Source organism: Lissotriton vulgaris, unplaced genomic scaffold (genome assembly GCF_964263255.1).
Source record: "Lissotriton vulgaris unplaced genomic scaffold, aLisVul1.2 SCAFFOLD_1416, whole genome shotgun sequence".
Lineage (NCBI taxonomy): Eukaryota > Metazoa > Chordata > Amphibia > Caudata > Salamandridae > Lissotriton > Lissotriton vulgaris.
Window position 1 is genome coordinate 292154 of NW_028242969.1, and position 25926 is coordinate 318079.

Here is a 25926-nt window from a genome sequence, read left to right on the forward strand (position 1 = left end):
ATGCGATATGGATGAACTGGTCAGGCAGATTTGCGTACGCTTTTCCAGCAGATTTGCGTACGCTTTTCCACCAGCCCCACTGATTCCACTAGTGGCACGCAAACTACGACAGAAGTCGCTGACGATGATCCTAATTGCTCCCACATGGGCAAGACAGCCATGGTACACAACATTCCTAGAACTCTCAGTGGTTCCCCATCAAAGACTGCGTCTTTCACCACATCTTTTAACTCAGAACCATGGTGAAATCAGGCACCCAGATCCCAATCAGATGAACCTAGTGATCTGGCTCCTGAAGTCTTAAAGTTCAGATATCTCAACTTGCCTCCTGATTGTATGAACATTATCAAAGAGGCAAGACGCCCAACTACTAGAGCATGCTATGCAGCTAAATGGAAAAGATTTGTAATCTATTGCAATAATAACCAAATCAATCCATTAGACGCTTCCATCCAAAACATTATCTGTTGCCTGTTGCATCTTCAAAGATGCAATCTAGCATACTCTTCTATAAGACTACATCTTGCTGCTATAGCAGCATACCTCCAAAACAGACTACACCTGATTCTGTTCAGAGTTTCACCAATCAAAGCTTTTATGGAAGGGCTTAAAAGGATAATCCCTCCAAAACACCCAACTTCATCAGTCTGGAACTTAAATATAGTACTTACCAGACTTATGGGACCTCCTTTCGAACCACTCCATTCATGTGAATTACAATTTCTAACATGGAAGGTGGCATTTTGGATTGATATTACCTCACTCAGCCGAGTAAGTGAACTACAGGCTCTAACCATTCAGGAACCTTTCATGCAAATACATGCAAATAAGGTAGTACTCCGTACTAACCCTAAGTTCATGCCAAAGGTAATATCTACTTTCCATACCAATCAATCCATAGAATTGCCGGTTTTCTTTTAAAACCCGCAGTCAGTAGCTGAGAGCGCCCTACACACACTAGATGTAAGAAGAGCTCTGTTATATTATGATGACAGGACTAAATCATTCAGGAAAACCAAGCAACTGTTTGTTGCTTTTTCCCCACAACATAAAGGTAATCCCATCTCAAAATCAGGAATAGCCAGATGGATAGTTAAATGCATTCAGATATGCTACCAAAAAGCTAAACGCACTCTAACAGTTCCCCCAAGAGCACACTCTACACGTAAAATGGGGGCATCCATGGCTTTCCTGGGAAACATTCCTCTAGAAGACATCTGTAGAGCAGCTACATGGTATACCATACACACTTACACTAAACACTATTGTGTAGATGTGAAAACAAAGCAGCAAGCTGCTGTAGGCCAAGCTGTCCTTAAAACTCTTTTTCAAACTGCTGCAGCTGGGGCAGGTGACCACCGCTAGAGGAGATACTGCTATACAGTCTATGCTAGGATATGAATTCAGCAGCCCAGATGCCTCGAACGGAAAATGCTACTTACCAGTATGCATCTGTTCTTGGCATGTAGGGCTGCTGACATTCATATCGACCACCCTCCTCCCCGGTGCCTGTCGCTGCTGCAGGATTTTCTTTGCATGGCCATCTTTTACTTTACTATACTCCATCTTTGCCACAATGGCGAAAAACAATCTAAGGATGGAGTGGATGCCCATGCGCACTGTGGTCCAAGGGAGGAGTCACCTATCTCGTGATACTTCGAAGACTCTTCCAGGACAAAAAGGTGCAATCAGGCGGCGATATATGCTAAGATATGAATGTCTGATGAGAGGTGTTACCTCGAAACCGGTCCGGTACTCGGATGCTTGATTCCGGTCTGGGAAAGATATGGCTGTTGTAGTTCGGACTGGACTGTTCCCATGGGGCACAGGGTCAGAGCTGATTTGCATAAAGCCATTATCTGACCCAGGGTGGTGTGGAGTGCAAAAAACGATGGATTTCGGCCCAGATCCTTGTACTGGGGTGAATGTAAGACATTGATCTACATTCTGTCCATCAAATTGTTTTTTGTAATTTTCTCCCTGAGTGTACTGGGGTAGCTCAGACGTGGGTCCCAGAGCCTCCACACCACTGGAGTCAAGCTAGCCGGGCTGATGAGAGGTGTTACCTCGAAACCGGTCCGGTACTCGGATGCTTGATTCCGGTCTGGGAAAGATATGGCTGTTGTAGTTCGGACTGGACTGTTCCCATGGGGCACAGGGTCAGAGCTGATTTGCATAAAGCCATTATCTGACCCAGGGTGGTGTGGAGTGCAAAAAACGATGGATTTAGGCCCAGATCCTTGTACTGGGGTGAATGTAAGACATTGATCTACATTCTGTCCATCAAATTGTTTTTTGTAAGATATGAATGTCAGCAGCCCTACATGCCAAGAATAGATGCATACTGGTAAGTAGCATTTTCCTATAAATCTGCTGAATCATGTGCTGTACCTCGAAATTTGACCGCTGTCTTCATATTGTTTAGATTTTTATTTTACCTGCATGTTCAGCAGGGTTTGTTTATTTTCATTGAAATGGTTATTGATGCACATATTGTCCAAATGATTCAACGTGCCACTGTGGGGCTGTCACCCGATGTATCACAAAATGACCAAATAAAATCTGTTGTAAAAAAATAAAAGCAATGTGCTAATGTTGTAAATATTTAATTTACCATCTTAATTTCTATGCAGGTAAGTACTTAATCAATAATAACTCAATCGGAAAGAAAGAAAACAGAGTCCGTGGTGTTAGAGTTCTTAGGGGTTTTTATTCCTTGAAAAGGAATCGTTCCGGAACTGGATATCTGATTCCTGGCACCACACAGGGTCCAGGAAGGGATAGAGCAATATTTTATTGACAATACATAGCTTATATACTTAATTCATGTCATAGAAAGCAATATAGTAGGCGTAACAGCTGAGAGAAACAAGATAACAGTATTCACGTGTTGCTAGTACGTAATCAGAAGGCGTGAACTAGGCGTGAACTAGAGGTGTGCGCTAGAAACGTCACAGGTAGGTGTCACAAAAAGGGGTGGCACAAAATAGAATGTTGCAATGTCAGCAGAAATCTGAAGCTTGGATGCGCGCGCAGCTGCATGACGTGTGATTGACGTGGAAACTGGAGGGTGCAGGGGACTTGACATTTACACTAGCGGAAAGAGACAGAAGTCTGGCATGTCAGATCAACTCGTACTTCTATCATATCTGGTATCTGATGTTTGGGAACCATATTATCTAGAGGGAAAGGTCTCTGGGGCAGAAGCTATTCTATACTGACTGAGAGTGCGTGTATAAGCGCCTAAGTGTCTGCATGAGAAGCGTGGGGCATGGGCCTTCTCTGGGAGCATGGTAACAGAGGCTATGAATTACTTGCATGGAGACAGTAGGCCAGCCCTCGTGCTCTGCAGCTGGGAGAATGTTTACTTAAACTGGTAGGCAGGAATGTATTTTCGGGGAGCGGAACAGATAATTCGAAGGTTGTAGTCAGTCTTGGCAGGCAGCAGGCTGAGCTAAGCGCCATGGGCCGCACAGGGAGTAGGACAGAGGTCATGAATACAGAGGCTGCCTGGGCTGATGCTTTTCTGAGTCAGAAAGCAACGAGAAAAGGCTCGATGGCAGAAATTCAGGCCCTACTTTGCCAGAGCTGAAAAACGTGTAAAGTACACTACAAAAAGACGTTGGCATGGCATACTTAGGAACGGACTATTTAGCCCATTCAGAGTGGGTCTGAAAGAGGACATGTTAACGGTGGACGCAAATGTATTTGCGTCTTCATAGCTGGCACAGGAGGGAAGTTACATGCACTTTACGCTGGTACATGGAGTCGGTGGGGTACACGCTAGGGAACATTACTTGACCATAATATTTATATTTCCTCATTCCCTCCTTGTTCCCTACGGACCCTTCATGATATATCGATCCTCATGAATCGATCAGTCTGTTCTTGTAACATTATTCGCTCATCTTTCTTTCTTTCTCGTTTTGAGAAAAAACTGGAATGTTCAATGCATGATGTGGCACACAGTCCACAAATCGCTGGCCCACACTGTAGGCACAGACAACAACTGAATACTATGACGAGGGCAATGCCTAGGAAGGATAGGATCTTCCATCCCCAAGCGGTTAACGTTGTCCAGAACCAACCGGACCAAGTCCAGGTGCCTGGATTCTGATGTATCAGATTTGCAATTTTATGAAGACGTGTAATGGCTTGATATACTGTTGGCGCGTTTTCTGGAATGAAAATACAGCAACTTGACCCGATGACCTTACAAGCTCCGCCTCTGTCTGCCAAGATGACGTCAATAACAAGACGGTTCTGGAGGACAACAACCCGCATGGCGGACTGCTCTTCTGTTAAGTTACCTAAGGCGGAGGCAGTTTCATTCACTACTGCTTCAAGTGTTCTAGTTAATCTGCGGATTAGCTTACTATTTTGGACGGGGCCTAAGAAGAAAAAGAATCCTTTATTGAAGTCTGTATACTGTTCCCATGCCGTTTCTGTATAGTCGACAAGCGAGAGACCTCTTCGGAGTCTATTCTTTACTAGATTTGTATTTCTGTGATAGTCAGGAGGAGCTAGAAAAACAGGTGGCAGAAGGAATGCAATGTAACAGGTACCATCCCAATCTGGAGGTAAGCGTATGTATGCGGTATGACCACAAACAAAATAGGAATGACGGGTAGCTCTAAAAGAAGACTTGCCTTGATCACTGAATTCGACCACAGTAGTACATTTACTATGACCTAAGTGTACTGAACCTTTCTTACTGACACATAATTCACCAGTGATTGGTAGTACTGACATGGCGGGCAGAACTGGTGCAGTTTCGGACTCGACAGTAAGAATCATAAGGTTAATTGTATAATTACCTAATCCATATACTTCATTTTCTAGATCGGTTCCTATTCTAATGGGGAGTCCCTTCTTGTCAGGATAACAGGATTTAAGCAGAACTAAGTTCAAGTTTCCCCAAACCCAGCTCCCTTTGTAAACAGCAATATCAGGATCTACGGAATTTATTATTCTAAACCAGGCTCCACAGGAGCCATTGTGGGTGAACGGATACGGAAAGAGGGGCAGAGCTCCCTTGTATTTCTGGTAGGGAGGGAGTCGGCCACATATCCAGCAGTTTGTAGCATTATTAGTCTGATGGGAATGATGTAACATACTAATGAATGTGTTGTTGCGCAGCGCGAGTCTGTAAGAAAGTTCATGTGGAGGTAATTTGCTAAAAGAATGTTCAGCAGAAACATTGTAAGCAGATTGTTCACGCTTGAAAATAGGGTAGTAGAGAGAAAGCAGTATACCTGTAATAATGATCAGAATACTTAGAAAAAACATAATTAATAATGTCACTATACAGTGACTGCGGAGCGATTTACAATATGTATGCTTCTTGAATTGTCTCTCTCTCTCTCTATCTCGATCTAGGGGATACATGTCAGAAACTATTTAACCGATTCACCTAGGGGAGGACTTAAACAATTAAACTGTCTGACTTGCTAGATCGGAGCTTTAACTTATATTCTTCTTGGGGAGTTTTTTCTCGTTCTGAAACTGTAAAGTCACTAGATTCGATACAGTCTTTGGGAGGGGTGGACGAGTCTGGATCTGGTTTCAGTTCGTTGTATTTTTTAATGTGGCTCGTGTGGATCCACCCCTTTCTTCCCTCCACTTTCACTGCGGTCCTCGTAGTAAGAAGGACGGTCTTCGGCGCTTTCCAGCGGGGCTCCAGCGGACTTTTCCTGTCAAAGTTCCTTAAGAGGATTAGGTCACCAGGACGGACATCATGCGGCTTTACATCGGTGTTGTCAGGGAAAGCTGCGGCAACCTGTGAACGACATGATTGGAGTGCAGACATCAAGGAGGCAAGGTAATCTGTCAACAAATTACAATCAACATCAGTAATTTTCTTAGGAATGGGCGTCCCCCACATATTCGGTGGTCTGCCAAAAACCACTTCGTACGGCGATAGTCCTGATCTCGAATGGGCAACCATTCGCATATAGAATAGTGCCACTGGCAGGGCGACTATCCAGTCGACCCCTTTCTCTTGACATATTTTAGCAAGGTGGATCTTTAATGTCTGATTATGCCTCTCTACAAGGCCTGCGGCTTCGGGATGTCGGACACAATGGAATTTCCACTGATATCCTAGCAGAAGTGAAACCTGCTTCATCAATTCGGATGAGAATGGCTGTCCGTTATCTGAGTACACGACACGAGGCAAGCCGTACCGTGGGAAGAATTCACGAACCAGCTGCCTGGCAGTGGTCGGAGCAGTATAATCAGGGACTGGATACGCTTCGGTCCAACGGGAAAGTGCACAAACAACTACGAGGACATATTTGAATCCTCGACAACGGTCCATCTGGATATAATCCATCTGGAGGACTTCAAAAGGGTGATCAGGAGGATGAAATCCACCTTGCTCTACAGGGACACTTTTACCTGGATTGAACTGACAACAGATCATGCAAGTACGCACTTTCTGTTTTGCTGCTGCTCGTAAGTGTTTATTGTGCCAGAGATTATGTAAACTGTCTAACATCACTTTCTCTCCTAGATGTGCTGGACTATGTGCTGTATTTATTATGACTTGAACCATAGAGTCGGGGAGAAACCATGTAGATTTTCCCTTCGTCATCCAACCTTGATCTGTCTGGATCCCTCCTAGTTCAGTCCATTTCTTTATTTCATCTGAGGTAGCATGTGTCTGAATATCAATTACATCTAGTGCGGGATCCCTGACTGTCATACAATGTGTCGGTACTGTTGTCTTTGTCATATCAGCTGTCTGAGCGTGAGTCAATGCTGTATGTTTTGCTGTCTGGTCTGCCAGGTCGTTACCCTGGGAAACAGAATCTGTAACTTTAGTATGTGCTTTACACTTCATGACTGATATGCCTGAAGGCAGATGTATTGCTTCTAACAGTGCTTGAATGAGGGGACCATGTTGGATCTTGGCACCATGAGAGGTCAAGAAACCTCGTTCTTGCCATAACATTCCGAAGTCGTGTACAACTCCGAACGCATAACGGGAGTCAGTGTATATGTTAACATTTCTGTTCTTGGCTAGTATACAGGCTCGGGTCAGAGCAGTAAGCTCTGCCGCTTGAGCGGACAGTGTGTCAATACGATATGTTTCTTTAACTTCAGTTTCAGTGGTCACGGCATACGCGGCCACTAATTCTCCTGTACTTGTTCTCATACATGAACCATCCACATAAAGTGTCAGGTCTGGATTTGTCAATGGAACATCTGTTAAGTCTCGTCGAGGCTTTGTTACTGCATTAATGATCTCTATACAATCATGCGGGGCTGAATCTGTCATAATTGAAGGTAACAATGTTGCGGGGTTCAGAATACTGCAGCGTCTGATTTCTATGTGTGGTTGGAATAGCGTTAATTCATAACCTGTCAGTCGTGCTATAGTCAGGTGCTGGGTCTGGGTTCTGTTTAAAAGAACCTCTACAGAATGTGGAACTTGTACTGTTAATTGATGTCCTAAAACAATTGAGTCGCTCTGTCTGATTGCTAAAGCGGTCGCTGCTACGGACTTCAAGCACGCAGGGAGTGCCTGGGCTACTGAATCCAATGTACTTGAAAAATAAGCGCAAGGCTTATATGAACCTGCTTGATCTTGGGTGAGGACAGACAACGCTGTACCATCACGTTCTGTAACGAAAAGTGTAAAAGGTTTGCTGTAACATGGTGTCGCTAAAACTGGTGCTTTGCATAAAGCTTTCTTTAATTCTTCAAAGGCTTGTGTGTGTTCCTGAGTCCAAGGGAGGACAGTCGAAGTTGCTGCCTCCTGTGTTGTTAACTGAATGAGTGGTTTGGCTAGAAATGCATATTGAGGAATCCATTGTCTGCAGTACGAGGTGAGGCCTATAAAAGCCCGCACTTCCTTTTGTGTCTGGGGTCGTGGCATATTTACAATTAACTGAATGCGATCGGGAGTGAGCTGTCTCCCCACTTTGGACAGCAAGTGACCCAAGTACACAACTTGCTGAACACAGAATTGTAGCTTCGAAGGAGACACCTTGTGTCCCTTGTCCGCCAGAAAATGTAAAACTGTCAGTGATGCTTGTTCACATTCGGGCTCACTTCGTGCGGTGATCAGCAGATCATCGACGTATTGCAGTAAAGCGGTGTTAACTGGCATTTGAATACAATCTAGTTGTCTTTTCAGTGCTTGGCTATAGATGCTGGGGCTTTCTGTGAATCCTTGAGGTGCGCGGGAAAATTTGAAACTTCGTCCATTTAAACTGAATCCGAAGAGATATTGGCTCTCTGGATCAATCGGTACACTAAAGAAGGCGTTCTTGAGGTCAATTACAGTAAAGAACGTTGCTTCAGAATCAATAGCAGTCAATAAGGAAGAGATATCGGGAACCACGGGGTACTGTGGAATGATGCATTTATTCAGTTCTCTCAGATCAATCACCAGCCGATATACTAGCGGTGCATTGGGATCAGTACGTTTAAGAATCGGAATGATAGGGGAATTGCAGATATTGGAGTCGGTCTCTACGACCACTCCTTGGGCAATGAGCTCTTCAATGATTTTCAGTAAAGCCACTACAGCATCGGGTGGTAACTTGTATTGTCTGATTCGGGGTAACACAGCACCTGATTTCAGTGTAACACGGTATGGTGTGATATGCATACAACCTACATCAGTTGGGCCTTTTGCCCACAAGTGGTCTGGTACATTTTTTAATCTGACATCAAACTGTCGTAGTACATAATGGCCCTTGAAATCCCGCAGGAAGAGTCTAACTCCCTCCGGGGAGCAGCATATTATGGCTCCTAGAGCCTTCAGCGTTTTGATACCTAACAGATTTTCTGGACATGATTTCGTAAGTAACAAGTCTGTAATACGTGATAATGGACCCACAGCCAGGGGAACTGGTTCTGATACTTCATTTACAATAGGCTGTCCTGAAAAACCAAGGGAAACATTCTGCGAGCCTGAGAGGGGTGCCCCTGGGACTTCGTTATGGCTGATTGTTGTGCGGCTTGCCCCTGTATCTATTAAAAACTTTCTATCTTTTCCCAATACTTGACTGTGTACATAAGGACCCTCTTGATCTACAGGAATCTCAATAAGAGGCAAGCCGAATTCCCTCTCTAGGCTGTTTCATGTGTATCGTGGGTAATCGGGGTAAGCAGATTGGGCATACTGGTACATCTGTTGGGAAACTTGCTGAGTCGCGGCAATGGGCTGTGGCTGTGGTACCGCTACCGTTTGTGCTGTATGAGATGAAGCATGCGTGTGCTGTGGATTCTGTGAAGTCTGTTGTTGGGCCTGGTCTTGTCTTGGTGGATGCGGTCTTTCTTTAGTTTTACCTGTTGCTATATTGTGTTTCAGAACTGGGCATTCATGTACGTAATGGCCTGGCTGCTTGCAATAGTTGCATGTCCCTTTAACGGGAGCTGTGGCGTGACCTGTCTGGGTCGTACCCTTTCTCTGGCTGTCTGCTGGAACTGTTTGGGCCACTAACATTTTCATTTTCGTGTCTTTCATACGTTTCTGTTCATGGTCCTGTTCTTCTCTAATTCTGTTCTGATGATACTGTAACATTTGCAACATCTGTGATGGCGTATTTGCTTGCCATGTACTCTCGACTTTGTATACACGGTTTTTAACTGCTAACAGGGAATTCTCGACTAACTTTGATACAAAAAGATGCGGGTACGACTCGCTACTTGGTTTAAGACCACTGTTAATAATGAAACATTTCTCGAATCTTGAATAGAAGTCACTAGTATCTTCATCTGGTTTCTGTTTACATGCTGAGATTGCATCCCAGTCTTCTTTTCTAGTTGTCAGTAATCTTGGCAGAACCTGTACTATTAAACCTGGTAATGCTTTAGTTTTATCCCCAAGGCCTACCCCTGGGACACGTTTGTTCTCTTCGTCTTCTATTTCTGCCCATACAATCTTTTTGTCTCCTACCTCCCATTCTTTTTCCTTGAGTTTCTCGTAGATGCCCGTGGGCAGCAGTACTTTTAACATTTTCATGATATCTTCATATGTGTAATCCCCCATCAGTAACATGTCTTTAAGCTCTCTGTGAAAACCTGCAGGGTCTTTATCATGGCACGGTACTAGTTTCTTCATTTCTAACAGTTCTAACTTGGTCAGAGGCGTGTGTACATACACACGTTTCAAGGTATGATCCTCACCCATAACTGGGTGTACTTCTCGCAAGGGGTTCTGACTTTCAAGACCATGCAGACACTCCATATGATACATTTTTCTTTCTGGGGGCGGAGCGGGAACATATTCGGAGGTTACGGAAGTGTTATATCTGTGTCGCTGTTCTAGAATTATTTGTATTAACTTGGTACTTAGACCTCTCCATCTGTCCGTGAGTAGTGCTTCTAATGTATCGTGTAAGGGACCTGGATCAGAATGTTTGTTTCTGTATAACGTGAGAAGGTGCTGCATCATGTATACACCTGCTAATTTCTGCTCGTCTGGGGAAAGGTTCAAGAATGTCTGTGCTACGGTGTCATCATTGTACATGTCTGCATTGTCAGCCCATAATATCGCTGACCGGGCTAGTTCTTGCTCATCCATAGAATTGAGTACGTGGTACCCCATTCGGTCTCAGAGTCTTTTATCAGTCTCCTGGAACCGATGTTCAGGAGAATTCGGGTTTGTTAAGCCAAAGAGAAAAACCCTCTTGCTTTCTGGACGAATGCCTTTCCTCAGGTAAGTTCCCTTACCTACATATGCTATCGTGTCTGTAGTCCTTTCCGATTCTTCGGGTTCTCCTTCCTCCTCGGAGGAGGCCTTTTCTTTCTCTTTTTCGTGTATTTCTATCACTGCCTTTCTTATTTTCTTGTACATACTGGCTATACAAGTTCCCTTATCATGTTTTCCATCAGATATATTTTGACCCCACTTGTTGAGTGCATTTAATTCATCCTGTTCTGTTTCAGGCCTGTCTCGTTCTCTTATTAGGCAGTTTATAAAAAAACGTAGTATATGTGCTTGAGTGTCAACTTTCTGATGCGCCATGGCATCCTTAATACTTTCAGGGTCTTTCCCAGTCTGAACAAAGTGATATATTCTATCTAGGTGCTCTTTCATTCCTGCAAATAGCAGCAGGTAGTCAGTGGCGGATCGTAACCGTAGTGATGCCATCATCATTCTATCGTCTTTACCGGGTACTGGATCATATCTGCAAACTGTAAGTCGTTCTTTGAGTATGTCGAGACGGGGTGATTTGAATGTGAGAGGACTCTGTATATCCCTAAGGTGTAATCTGTGTGTTAATGGCGGCGTCCGAAGACCCCCCATCGCACTTCCTGAGGCGGAAGCTTGAACATTATCTCTCTGTGGAGTCTGTATCTGTACTTGAATTTGTCTGTGAGCAGGGTCAGGTAGAAGCGGTTTCGGTAGATCAACTTTAAGTACGGGAAGTGGTGGAGGTGGAGGAATAGTCGGTCGAACGGGGAAACCTGGTTGCAGTTGTGGCGGGTTGCCACCTCCGTCACCGTCAGTAGGCGGGACACGGACAGGCAGGTTGGTGTAAGCGGGTGCTACATCCTCTAGATAGGAATTCAGGAATATATCTTTAGTGGTCTTGTGATTTACTTTAGTTGGAACCAATGGTGGCGGCAGATTTTTCGGTATTTCTGATGTGGTCTCAGGCGAACCCTCGGCCACGAGATACATACCGTTTACGAGATTGTTTCGTGCGCGGTCTACTTGCTCTGTTTTTACTCGGATCCCTTCAGTAACTAATTCGTTTTCTTGGGCTTTATCTGATTCTTTGAGTCTGTCTTCTCTACGGAGTGCTCTTTCAGCACGCTTATGTGATTCCTTACGCCAAAATTCTATGGCGTCTTTCTGAGATTGTCTGGCTTTCTTTTTCCATAGTGCTTCCTCTACCTTCATGATGCACTCGGCATCCCACGTTCCGGTAACAGGCCATCTGTGTCTCTCGTCTAGATGTTTAGTATAATCGGCCCATAAATCTAGATACAATATGGCGTCTAGGCCATGCTTGTTATACATAAAATTGCCTGGAGTGTCCCTAGGGGGGATAGGAATTTCTTCCTCGAGTATCCCTTTCCTAGTTCCTATCTGCTTTAACTTGTTGAAGAACGGCATCTTGTTTACCTAATAATGAATGCTCAATCCTAACTACTTAACACTGAATTCCGCTAGTTATACAAGAACACAATAATGCACATAAAAAAACGGTCACACTCATACCACGACATTAATCACATGAAAAGACATTTGAGACATATCTGACTACCCCTTATACCAGATGTACTGCTAAACAGCACAGATACACTGTCAGAGACAATGCAAAAACTTTAATAACTGATATACTGCTAAACAGTACAGATACACTGTCTAAAAACAGTGCAGACCGGACTTGTGTACCCAAACCCGTCTTGATACGTCCCAGCAATGGTACTCACCGGGAAGCACGGAAACTGAAGGCCTCGGAAAACTCGACTGGACTCGACCGGACTCGACTCGACTCGACACGTGGATACTTCGGAAAACTGGTGGGCCTCTTAACACCTCGGACCTTGCTTCTTTCGGCTAGGCTCTGGTCGGGATCCTCCGCACTCCTCACCGCCTCGTCTGGGCGCTGATTGCAGTCTTCGTCACCTCCGTGGGTCAGAGGGAGATACAGGAAATCCTGCCGGTACGCGTAGTTTCCATCTAACTGATGGCAGGGGACAGAGCTTGCAACGCACCAACCGGCGCGTGGGGTGGGGGAGGGGTACCTATTCGGGCGCCAAAATGTTGTAAATATTTAATTTACCATCTTAATTTCTATGCAGGTAAGTACTTAATCAATAATAACTCAATCGGAAAGAAAGAAAACAGAGTCCGTGGTGTTAGAGTTCTTAGGGGTTTTTATTCCTTGAAAAGGAATCGTTCCGGAACTGGATATCTGATTCCTGGCACCACACAGGGTCCAGGAAGGGATAGAGCAATATTTTATTGACAATACATAGCTTATATACTTAATTCATGTCATAGAAAGCAATATAGTAGGCGTAACAGCTGAGAGAAACAAGATAACAGTATTCACGTGTTGCTAGTACGTAATCAGAAGGCGTGAACTAGGCGTGAACTAGAGGTGTGCGCTAGAAACGTCACAGGTAGGTGTCACAAAAAGGGGTGGCACAAAACAGAATGTTGCAATGTCAGCAGAAATCTGAAGCTTGGATGCGCGCGCAGCTGCATGACGTGTGATTGACGTGGAAACTGGAGGGTGCAGGGGACTTGACATTTACACTAGCGGAAAGAGACAGAAGTCTGGCATGTCAGATCAACTCGTACTTCTATCATATCTGGTATCTGATGTTTGGGAACCATATTATCTAGAGGGAAAGGTCTCTGGGGCAGAAGCTATTCTATACTGACTGAGAGTGCGTGTATAAGCGCCTAAGTGTCTGCATGAGAAGCGTGGGGCATGGGCCTTCTCTGGGAGCATGGTAACAGAGGCTATGAATTACTTGCATGGAGACAGTAGGCCAGCCCTCGTGCTCTGCAGCTGGGAGAATGTTTACTTAAACTGGTAGGCAGGAATGTATTTTCGGGGAGCGGAACAGATAATTCGAAGTTTGTAGTCAGTCTTGGCAGGCAGCAGGCTGAGCTAAGCGCCATGGGCCGCACAGGGAGTAGGACAGAGGTCATGAATACAGAGGCTGCCTGGGCTGATGCTTTTCTGAGTCAGAAAGCAACGAGAAAAGGCTTGATGGCAGAAATTCAGGCCCTACTTTGCCAGAGCTGAAAAACGTGTAAAGTACACTACAAAAAGACGTTGGCATGGCATACTTAGGAACGGACTATTTAGCCCATTCAGAGTGGGTCTGAAAGAGGACATGTTAACGGTGGACGCAAATGTATTTGCGTCTTCATAGCTGGCACAGGAGGGAAGTTACATGCACTTTACGCTGGTACATGGAGTCGGTGGGGTACACGCTAGGGAACATTACTTGACCATAAAATTTATATTTCCTCACTAATTTGGGATCTAATCTAGCATTTTGTGTCTTTTTGTTATGCAGAAATGTTTCCTGCAGAACTGGGTAAGTTTAATAAAGGAGATGAAATGTTTTAATATATCCTTTTTACTCTTTATGTTGTCTAATTTCACATACCCTCCTATTCTTTTCTTAATTTTAGAGAGCAGATACATCAACCCTGGTGAATGTGAGTAATATACTTGGAGATGTGATGTAGCACTTGTGAAGCCACAGGTTATAGGGCTGTAGATGTTCCACTTGGGGGTTCAAATGAGTTGCGTGCTGTTATTACCTAAACTTATTGAGCACTTATGACCATGTGCTTTAGGTCTCTTGTTTTTTCCAAGAGTTTTTCAGTTTGATATTAATAAAGTGATGTGCTTGCTGGCAGAATTGTTTAGTTATTAGGCCTAACGTTTGGTGTTTTCTCTTCAATCGTTTTTGAAATTTGGATCTCTTTGTCGATAAGCTACCAAAGGTGATGCAGCTGTTTTTATTTTTGAAATCTAACTTTTTATCTATCTGAGAATTCGGAAAACTATAATAATGGAAAATAATTGAAACCTGGTGTGGTAAAAGATAGCTTTGTCATTAAATCTGAGCTAAATCAGATGTTAGATTAAAACAATAGCAGATTGGGATAAGAAAAGGAAAAAAGAGTAGAGATTGGTTACAGGAACTCATATAGCCAGACAGACCTTTCATATGGATTACTTAATTAAAGGAACATGGTTTGGGATTATAGGATTGGCAGATCAATCAGTAGTCTCCAGCCCTGGGATAATTTTTATTCTGAGCCTCAGACAATAGTGTAACGAAAATACATCTAACAAATGAATATTGCTTTAACAATGACCACAGCCATAAAAAGATGTTTAAAAAAATAAACTATCACAGCCAGCATTATGAGGAAGCGCTTTGAGACTCTTGGTGAGAGTAATGCTCCACAATGTGGTAACAGCAAGCCATGTCCTTCACACTCCATATCATGACCAAGCTTAGACAGCCTTCATGGAGGCAGTTGTGTCTGCAGAGGCCACAAGTCCATGGCAGAGACTGATGTGATAGTGATGGGTTCACGAAGCATCCTGAGAGAAGGTTTCGGAAAAGGTTCCAATGTTTTATTTAAAGGTAAGAAAACCAGAAAAATATCTAAAAGCTATCTGATTCTCCCTCATTTAGAGTTGGGAGTCATAAGTGCCAATGACTCTGCTGTTAGGAAAGCCTTCCTCAGGAGCACACACTGTTGGAGATGGCATCCGAAAATCACCGGATACAAAGCCATATCAGCTGTCCGGGTCCTCCATATGAACCATGATGGTCCCGATAAAGAATTACACCTCCCTCGTCATTAGAGACTTAGGGCCAGATGGAGGTAAATCTGAAATACCGATTTCCTAATAGCGAATTTTACTGATTCCCTATTAAGGAATAGGTATTTCCTATGTAGGTAAAGATTCAGTAAAAAATACTTATTCCTTAATATTCCTATTTACCGAATCGGTAATTGAGATTCGGTAATAAGGAATGCCTACCCATTCATTTCTATGGGCTTGGAGGCCCATAGGAATGAATGTGAAGACATTCACTATTAGTGATACGGTATTACCGAATTGCTAATAGCGGGAGCACTTTCAAGGGTGCCAGGGTGTCTAAAGGACACCCTGTTTCACCCCTGAAATGTGCATGTGTGCACATGTAGCGCACATACATGCCCTAAGGGCATGAATGTGTGCCACATGGCACTTAGCAGAAAACAAAAAAGTATTTTTTTTTAAAGGAAATCGATAATTACCGATTTCTTAAGGCTCAAAAGCACTCTTTAATGTGCTTCCTTCATTGCATTTAAGGAATCGGTATTACCGATTCCTTAAATGCATGAGCAATAAGGAATCAGTATTTACTGATTCCTTATTTACTCATTCCTTACCTACATTAGGAATGGCTAAATACCGGTCGGTAACGCTGAAATTTACCGTATTTTGGTGTTACCGACCGGTATTTAGCCACCTACATCTGTCCCTTAGTTTTTTATTTCTGTAAAAAAATGTCTTCTGGTAAGGAAATGCCTCTTTCTGTATGGTCACCCCCACGTTTTTCAACTGATGCTGCTGGTTTTCTGACTCTGAGAGTGCACTGAGCCTGCTAACCAGACCTCAGTGCCAGTGTCCTGACCCTAAAGTGTATGTCGAATTGGCTGTACCTATTTGGAAATGGCTAACTTACCTATAAGTTGCTTGTAAATGGCTCCCAGGTACTCTGGGCATGTAAGTTAGAGGGGTAACCCAAGGCTTGCACGACTGTTTGGGCCTCCCTGGCATTCCTCCAAGTAAGTCAAGTCTCCCAGTCCGCCATTGCAGACTGATAGAGCAGTCCTGCACTGCTAGCCCAACTTTGCCATTGAAAGCAATGGCAAAGCCACCACTTCTCTTGTACATGTGTGTTAGTCACCCCTCTGGCAGGCCTACCAAGTCCTAAAGGCAGGGTGCAATATATGACTCATGCATGACCTATATCTTACATGTTCTGACATTTAAACCTGCAAATCTACAGTTTTTACTGTGGAAAGACTTGGCCTCCCAAATGGCAAGTACAAGGTTACATGCTGATCCCTAAGCTATGCGAACTCCTGAGCAGTGTGACCAACATGGGCATACGAAGGCATTAAACAACTTCTTACATTAAGCCCGACTTGTATCTCAAGTCGCAATTAATGTCACTTGTTTCTGTGTGCAGCTTTAGCAAGCTGACATTTTGTTGCCTTTAAATCTCCTCTGCCTTCCAGGGCACACATGGAGCCTGTTCCACTAGAGAGCTTTCTGCCCTCCTGCAGAGATGTGCCAAGGATTCTCAGGACGGTGAACAATGAGGGATTGGAGGTCAGGGAGGTGTTACCTCCCTCCTGCAAGATGCCACTTAGGTGTTAGCCCCTTAGGCTTCATTAGGGAGGACACCTTTGAAGGGCAGATGTATCACACTAGGGAAGACGACTGCCCCATTGTTTAGGCAGGCAGGCTGGCATGAAGAGCAAAGGGGGGGAACCAGTTGACAAGCCTGTTTCCCCAGGGGTGTGTAGCCTGGAGGTAGCCACACCCCAGGGGTGGGCTACAGAGGTCTAAATACAAAGAGAGGGGTCTTGGCATCTGGGGAGTGGGCAGAAGGGTGCATCCTTGGATAGCCAAATGCTGCACTCCACAGGATGTAGTCACCAAGTGGGAGGGAACTTGGTAGCCAATTGGCTACCAACTGCATTCTGCCCTTCTCAGCATAAAAGGGGCAACACCAGGCACCCAGGCCTAAGATCTTAACAGACTTGGAAGAAGGACTGCCCTGCTGCACTGAAGAACCAGCAAAGAGAGGTTGCACCGTTGAAAATTGCACCTGTTGTCTAGCGAAGTGAGGCACTGTGCCTGCTGTGTCCTGCTCAAGAAGAAGTTGTCTTTAGAGCTCAGTCAAGCCAAGAGACCTCAAAAGGCCAGCTGACTGGCCTCCTGTTCACAGCACAGGGACACAACAGCTGAAGAAGCCCGTTGGGGCGAGTTGATAGCTCAAGCTCCTAAAGCTGCTACCACCACCACCGCGCACCAAGACCTGACGCAGAGTTGCACCTGAGTTCACTGAGCCCATGAGTGCTGTCAGAGAGTTGCTAGGACCCACAGAAGGCGAGTTATCGGCCCAGGAAGGATTGGACTCAGACCGCAACACCGGGAGACTGGTAGTTCGACCCGAGAGGAACTCGTGGGACACCGACCCTGCAACCAGGACCCCCTCACCATTTCTGTGGACTAAGTAAATCCCTAAATGAAGACACCTGTTTATGGGGTCGCGTCTAGAGCCTCATTGGAGCATCTTCAGCATCCTTCATTTCTTGCATCAGGACCACTTCTAAGGAATCCATTGCAACGCGAATAAAGTGTCTGCAACTGCTCCAGGACTGCTTCTTCTGTGAAGTTAATTGTTTCTAAGGACCTTGCTGACTAGATTTTTTCAGGAGTTGGCTGCCCAAAGTGCTTCAAACCAGCCGCTAAGACACCTACCCAAGTTTTCTTGGAAAAAGTTTCTAAGTGTCAAATTTGCCAAGGCTTGTTCGCAGTTGAGTGAAGATAAATTGATTTATTATTTCTTGTACAATCCATATCTCCAGGTCTATTTTTTTTTTTTTGCTAGTGTCTAAATTCTTAAGAAAGTACAGTCTATTTTAATAACTTGTTGTTGGATTTCTTAAGTGTCGTGTTGATTTCTTCTTCAATGGTTTTGTTGCTGTACAAATGCTATACACTTATTCCTGGGGGTAAGCCATCGCAGCTCAATGCCACAGCTACCCAGGGTTGAGCTGAGGGTTCAACAGTCATAACATTCGGTTCTTAAAGGGGTTGGTAAGTGTATTACATGGTGAGGCTGCAGAACCACACAATATAATACACCCCATTCCCTCAAACACCCTCTTTGGGATTTATTTGTGGAGGGTAAGAGTGCCCACTTGCCAAGGCTGCATGGCTGACCTGCAATCACTTCCATGCTTCCCTGCTTAGCTGAAGATTTACTGCTTTTGGTTTAGTTCTTCTATTCACTTGTCACATTCCAAGGAGGTGATGTGGAACAGTTTGTGGGGAAAGATAGAAAATATGTGGAGGACTCAATGCCAGAGAAGAGGAGCTTGAATTATAATGCAATAGGAGAGGGGACAATCTACCTGGAAATCAGACCAAAAAGCTGGTCAGAAAAAACTCCAGTGAGACAAGAGGCCTCCATTTTAGATAATTTATCTTCTTAAAGTGTAGCAATGAATCTGACCTGTTAGTATGAGACAAGACTTCAGTCACGGTTATCTGATCAGTAACAGGAGGTGGGAAACTGATAGCCTAACATGGAATATCATCCTATAACAAGAAACAGTAGGATTAGTCATCGCAAGAGAAAATATGGAAATCACATAATTTATAAACTAATAGCATAAGTGGATATTAACCTGCCTGCCACACAAATACAGTATTGAATTCCAGAATATTGTATCTGTCTCCTGCGGTACCTACTTCTCACCCTGTACCGTGAAGTTTGAGTTGGAATAATGTCCGGGATGCGTCTTCCCCCTGGAAATCATCTGGTACATCACTCCTGGATGTTCACTGGTCAGCTAGTGGGGCGCTGGGATGGAAAGGACAAGGGAAGGACGGGTACATATAATACTAGGATGAGTGGTAACAGGTGGAGGGAAGGGTGGGATTAAATGGAGGTAGAAGATTGTTTCAATTAATATGAAGACAAGTAAGAATGAACTGATATGATTTGAGATCTAATGTATGAATTCTTTTTTTTTAAACAGCCACTTTTCCTACAGAACGAGGTAAGTTTAATAAATATTTATAAATCGTTTAGTGTAACCTACTTGTTGTTGTTCGATTTGATTTTACCTTTCCTCCATTTTCTTCTTACTTTCAGAGTGGACATACATTAAAACCTGGGCAAGTGAGTAAAAATCTTTCACATTGACAGTCACAAACTCTTAAACCTGGATGGAGGCTTCCAGAAAGAGCCAAAGGAAGGGCAATGACAATGCAGATATCGCAGACGCGGCCATAATAGAGTGTCTAAATCATATTGGGTCAAAGAAAGTTGCAAGGAAGTGTTGCCTCTCATTTGACTCTTCACAGAGAGTTGACCTAACTAATGTGGGGCGTATTACCTAACGTGCCCCAGGAGGGCCATAGGAACTTGCGCAATATTTCTGCACACCCAGGGGACTTTGGTATTACAGAAGCGATCGCTGATGCTTGTGCTGCAATTTCTTTAATACAAATAGCACCAGCGCATATATGGAACCAGCAATATGCTATGGGGCATGCCTATATTTGCATAGGGGTGTGGCCTCATGCAAATGAGGGAAGCACCTTTCCTCTGCTTATGCACCAGATTATGAATGCTTGAATAGAGGTTGTTAGTAGGTAAAATGACTGCGTGCCACAAAGCGTTGGGGCACAGTCTGTGCGCCCCCTCCCCAAAACTAACTACATGGGGTAGAGGGTTCCCATTGACCCCTCCAAACATTCCTCTGTAGGAGTGTGCTATCACTAACTGCAATAGCCAGAAGGGAGACCTCTGGCCTGCCTTTGCAGGTGGCATGCGGCCTACATTTCCAAGTGAATCAAGGAGTGGCTGCTATAAATAGCCGGTCCACGTTTCACAAATGTGCTACCCGAAGTCAGCCATGAGTTTGTGTGTGCCCTAGGGGCAGCATATTATATGTAACGGGCGGACTGTCCCTGTTTGCCCTCAGCGCACCTTATTTAATGAAGCATCAAGGCCCAAGCAGGGACAGTGGGACCTTTACATAATGCTGCCTTTGTGGTCTCCATAATCCTAGAGAAGGAAAGACAGGAATTGCAGGATTGTTTCATGTACTCTCTAAATAAACCTGAACATACAAAAGTGGAACGATCCTGGATAGCAGTATAGTATAGCAGTATTTATAGTGCTGATTTCAAAAGTATTTGCCTATGTCAGTGGAACAACACAGGACGATGAACCCTCAGAGTGATGGGAGGTGTACATACCGTCACCTAGGCGCCCCTACCATACATAATTACTGATGTGGCAGAATTAATGGAAAACAAAAACTGAGAAACCACATTGGTGGAAACTAAATCATGGAAAATCAGTTTTAAGGTAAGACAATTTTAAGGAAATCCAAAATTATGTTCAACTTGGTTGGAATTTATGACTACTGTGGGATTTTGGGGTTCAGTGATTGGTAATGTTTAGGGCGATGAGGGGCTTTAGGGTCTGCAATACTTGAAGTTCGGGCATATGGTTCAGGGATGGATTGAGTGTAGGGGTGATGAGGGATTTTTAGTGTTCAACGATGGGTGTGAGGTGTTTTTAGGTTTAAGGGATGGGTGAAGTGTTAGGATAATGAGGGGTTTACGGGCTCATGGATGGGTGTGAACTCCAAATTTGTGTACCCTTATGTCATTAGAGATACTTTTATTTAGTTCATACAATTTGAGAACATATGTTGGGACTTATTGACTCATACTGTTAGTGTGGTTTTAGGGTAGTGTAGGGGTGAGAGTAGTGTGGGTACCGTAGTAGTGTTTTAGGGTTTAGGGTAGAGTAGGGGTGGGAGTAGTGCGGGTAGCATAGTAGTGTTTTAGGGTAGTGTAGGGGTGGGAGTAGTGTGGGTAGCGTAGTAGTGTTTTAGGGTAGTGTAGGGGTGGGAGTAGTGTGGGTAGTGTAGTAGTGTTTTAGGGTTTAGGGTAGTGTAGGTGTGGGAGTAGTGTGGGTAGCGTAGTAGTGTTTTAGGGTTTAGGGTAGTGTAGGGGTGGGAGTAGTGTGGGTAGTGTAGTAGTGGTTTAGGGTAGTGTAGGAGTGGGAGTAGTGTGGGTAGTGTAGTGTGGTAGTGTTTTTGGGTTGGGGTAGTGTAGGGGTGGGAGTAGTGTGTTGTGTAGGGGTAGGGTTGTCCCTTACCTTGCATACTTTTACCACAAGTATGGCTTTACCACACATGCCTTTGCGTTGTAATGGCATGCGTGGTAAAGGCATCCACGTGGTAAAAGTATGCGATGTAATGGTATGCAATGTCATTGACATCGCGAAGTGATACCCGCATTGTAATGGCATGCGTGGTATTACTATGCAATGTATTGACATACATTCCTAACAAGGCCCCTTGTGGAGAGAACTTGGCAGACAGATGGCAGTCACACACGTCCAACTCTGTGTATTAAAATTCGAGTTAACTCAGTTGTGGTACAAGCCAACCTCAGTTAAAATGAACTAGGGAGGTGCTTTATTTTTTTTTTTTATTTAAACACTTCATTTTGGCACAAAAGATAATTAAGTAGGTGGGATAAGAATATGTGTTTTCCTACATCATAACATAATGTTGCATATGATAAGAATTTTTAAGGAATAAGTAATGCAACCTGTGAAACTGTGCATCAGTGTCCAAGGGCGTCCCTCCTACGAGCGTGACTAAACTCTGTCTTTCAGATGTACCACAGGTGGGAAGGTCTTAGGGTTGTTAAATTCAAAGTGTTATGTGTCAAAAACAGGCCACCTGAGATGTGAGGAGGGGCTTTCAGTGGCTAAATTTGAGTTTCCTCTCCCCTCACTGCTCCTCACCGCCCTGCTTTCTTCTCACCCAGGAAGACACTTCTAGTTTCACTTCCCAGAGGCAACTCACAAATTTCCCCTCTAGCTGCCAGTGAACTGCAACACCGGGGACTCATCTGGTCCATAACCAGCTGTAGGATTGCTGACTAAAACCAGTAGGGCAGCTGAAACAGTGGTAGGTTGTGTCCGAAATTGCTAGAGTTGGCAATTAAAAAAAACACTTTTCAAGTTCTCGAAGTGCCATGCGCTCTTGTGTGACAGGATCAACTCAACAGAGCAGAATTTGCTTCCCTAGACACTGATGTTCTCTTTTAGAAATTGAAACAGGATGCAAATGGTAAATGTTTTATTAGAACAGCCCTTGGTTGGTGCTTGGATAAAAATACACTTTCCCTGAAATAATTATCCTCTTTTCAGGAATCACAGATCATACATGCTATTCGTAGAATTACTGAAGACACCCTTTAGTTGCGTCCTTAATTGCTTCTCTTCTGACCAACAGATGAGTGTTATATTTCTACCATTTCATTACAAGGACCTTCACCGATCCTGTGTCCGGTAAGCAGCCATGACAACGTGGGCTTTACCCCACGCTGCCATTACGACGCTGCTATTACAACGCAAGTCGTTAGAACGACTTGCTCTGGAGGGCGCTGTTGGTAAAGGAATAGTTTAATTTTCTATTCCAACACCTACAGTAACGTGGGCTGGAGTTGGAATAGAAAATGAAACTATTCCACAATCCAGCACCTACAGCGCAAGTCGTTGTAACGACTTGAGTTGTAAAGGATGCGTCGTAATGGCTGCGCGGGGTGAAGCCTGCGTTGTCATGACATACATCCCTTATGTCCTATAGGCTGAACACTGTAACCTCCTTCGGATCACTCTATTCCCCATTCCTAGACCAACACTAGTTACTATTCTTTTCCATCTCCAAAAAGAGGCATTGCTGGTGTCATCAATGGACATAGCATAGATCTTTGATTGATTGAAACGTGGGTACATTTTTCCGCCTAAATCAAAGTGGATTCTCAACTCCCACCTGATTAGTTCATTATGTTTAACTAGATTGTAACAGAAAATCAGATGAAATTGCGTTATAACACTCCCTACAAAGAGAATACATAATACCAGACTCTCTTTCCACCTTTCAATGTATGTATAGTGCTGAAATCTAATCTCTCTACATCAGAGGTCTTCAAACTTTTGTAGGTTGAGCCCCCCCAGCAGAAGTGTTTTCGATGTTGGGCCCCCCACCATCTGACAGAAATTTCTGGTATCTAGTACACTACATAATCGACCGCCGCGTACATATCACGGGCCATATCTATTAACTAAACTGTAGTTATCAATTACATCTTTTTAAACACTTATCCGCTGCTGTCGTGAATAGATTGCTGTTAGTTTTTTTTAGCTATGTGTCTAGGTTAGTGTAGTACTAGTAGTAGGGCAGAAAAGTACCACGCCATGGAAGAGCACTACCACAGCATGGGGGATTTTAGTTTAGGATGGGCTCACCACCTTCTGTGAAAGTTGAAGAAATTGATGTACATAGACAGCATTCATTCCCCTTCTTCTCCCACTCCTCTCCCTGTGAGCGCCATGACTACTGTAAATTATTGACCGTATCACCCTGCCAGTAAGAGCCCGTACCTATATGCGTATGTACGGCTATTCCAGGCACCATGGCCTTTCACCCATTGGAATCCCCGGCTTCTCTCCTGCGCGTATCTTAAACCCTCTCTCATGCATAGACCATGAAACCCTCTCCCTCTGCGCGACCCTACTGTGAAAGGCAACTCTCCTACTTGACTCGCACAAAACCCCCCCCCCCATTCCTTCTTGAAGAGGCATCCTTCGCCTTAGCTGACGTAGCCCTCCCCAGCTGCACCTGACTGCCCCCGCTCTCTCTTGTACGGGTCATAAGACCTCTCTCTCTCTCTCTGTGCGACTCTGACCCTGCGCGCACCCTGACCCCCTCCTTCTCCTCACATGGGCAAGTCATAAACCTTCTTCTGCAAGGCCCTGTCCTTGAGAGTCACGACCGCGCCTGACCAACACCTCCTTTCCTTCTATGAATACCCCTCTGTTGACGAGCCTTCCCTCCGCGCTCGATTGTCCACGCAGCATGAATACCACTCCTTTGATGACCCCTTCCCCCCCCCCCCGAGTCCGGCTGACCACACGTGTCCGAGGCCATCGCCTAAGCCAGGAGATACCGTTTACTGCCCTTATTGTATGAAGTCACCCCTCTTCAAAGGACCCACTATTGATCCTAGCCACCCCACCCCCTGGGCTATGATCAGGCGTACACATCCTAAACAGTTGACGGAACACTCAGCTGCGTGATTGCCCTCCCCTCTTATCAGCAGGTCAAAGGGTCCCTATTGTGAACACATGTGGGGTAGGATTGACACGAGGATTATAGGGTTATCTTTCCTTCGTTTCACAATGCTGTGACTATAATGCCAAATGTTTTGTAAGGTATAAAAGCAAGAGTCTCAGCTCACTTGTTAGAGCACCTCCCGAAAGACACTGTGTTTCGTGTCCGAAATGACTGGCTCTCCTCATGAGAATTAAACTCTGTTCTTGATTCCTGCTCCCAGCGCCCGTCTCTTTATTTGGTAACTATTCAACATGGGAACTAAGAGGCGGTTTGCGCCAGCGGCCTGGGCATCGATAGTAATATGGGCTCATGTTCCACAATTGGCGTCCCAACGCGGGGTCCATCAGTGGCATAAGGTTCGGTAAGAGAGATCCAGACGAAGAAGTGAACATCTAAATGATCGGGGTATGCCTGCCTTGAGAGGGCCCTCGCCCGGCTGCCGATCGAAAGAACTTCACCAATTCTGAACGGACCTCCCTTGAGTGACCTATTGTCCTGACTGGAATCCCACAGGAATGCTACATGGAGTAAGAGAACGATCGGGCGCTGGAGGAGGGAGATGAAGAACTGTCCGTATGGTCCGGTCCGGGTAAGATTAAGTAGGGTGTTTTTACGCCTGATTGGTAGGGTGGTTCTATCCACCTGATTGATTGATTGTTTGTATTGAAATCGGTATTTGTATACTGATATTGTTGGTATTGGTTCATTTAGCTTTGAATGCTACTTGACATATTGGTTCTCTTTTGAGAACGAGACATTCTCTGTTTGCAAACAGCGGCGAATAGGAACGTCGTCCCTCTTTGCAGATAGAGAAGGGTAGGTAATGCAGACTTTTGTCCCCGTTGTAATCCGTCATGCCTACTTTTCTCCCCACTGGATTGTTTGAAATCGATTAATAATCGATTGTTGCTCTTTGAGATCTTCCCTGTCTACAAACTGAGACGAGTAGAAATATTCTGTCTTCCTTTCTGGATAGCGAAGGGCAGGTAATGCAGACGTTTGTCCCCGTTGTAATCCGTCATGCCTGTTTTTCTCCCCACTGATTGGTTGGTTGCCTGGACATTGTTGTTCCAGGAATTGTTTCGTTTGAGGTATTTTCTGCCTGCAAACAACGTGGAGTAGAAATATTCTATCTAGTCTTTGCAAGCAGTAAAGGGTAGGTTATGCCCCTTTGTGAATTCGTCAGTCCTACCCACTCCCCACTGTTTGGGGGGTAGCTCGCATGGTCCGCCCAGGAGACTACCCTTATGGAGGACATATGCTCCCCGCTCATGGGCCATTTAATGGAAGTAGACCATCTGGTCCGTCCAGGAGGCTACCCTAGTAAGTGGAAGTACATCGCTCGGTCTGTCCAGGATGATACCCTAATGAAGGAATATATGTTCCCCTTTTGATCGATAATCTCGTTCCACCCCGGACCATTTATTGGAGGGAACTCGTCTGGTCCGTCCAGAAGTACC

The 25926-nt window shown here is 44.6% G+C and overlaps 1 protein-coding gene across 1 annotated transcript in view; it reads left to right on the top strand.

Moving 5' to 3' along the window:
* Positions 1-25926, top strand: part of LOC147668762 (E3 ubiquitin-protein ligase TRIM39-like) — a 139354-nt gene that overhangs the window by 82272 nt on the left and 31156 nt on the right. Inside the window, exons 6-9 of the mRNA XM_086948448.1 lie at positions 14011-14031; positions 14129-14155; positions 19292-19312; positions 19408-19434. Of these exons, the coding sequence (XP_086804574.1) occupies positions 14011-14031; positions 14129-14155; positions 19292-19312; positions 19408-19434 (96 nt within the window). The remainder of the gene's footprint in view (positions 1-14010; positions 14032-14128; positions 14156-19291; positions 19313-19407; positions 19435-25926) is intronic.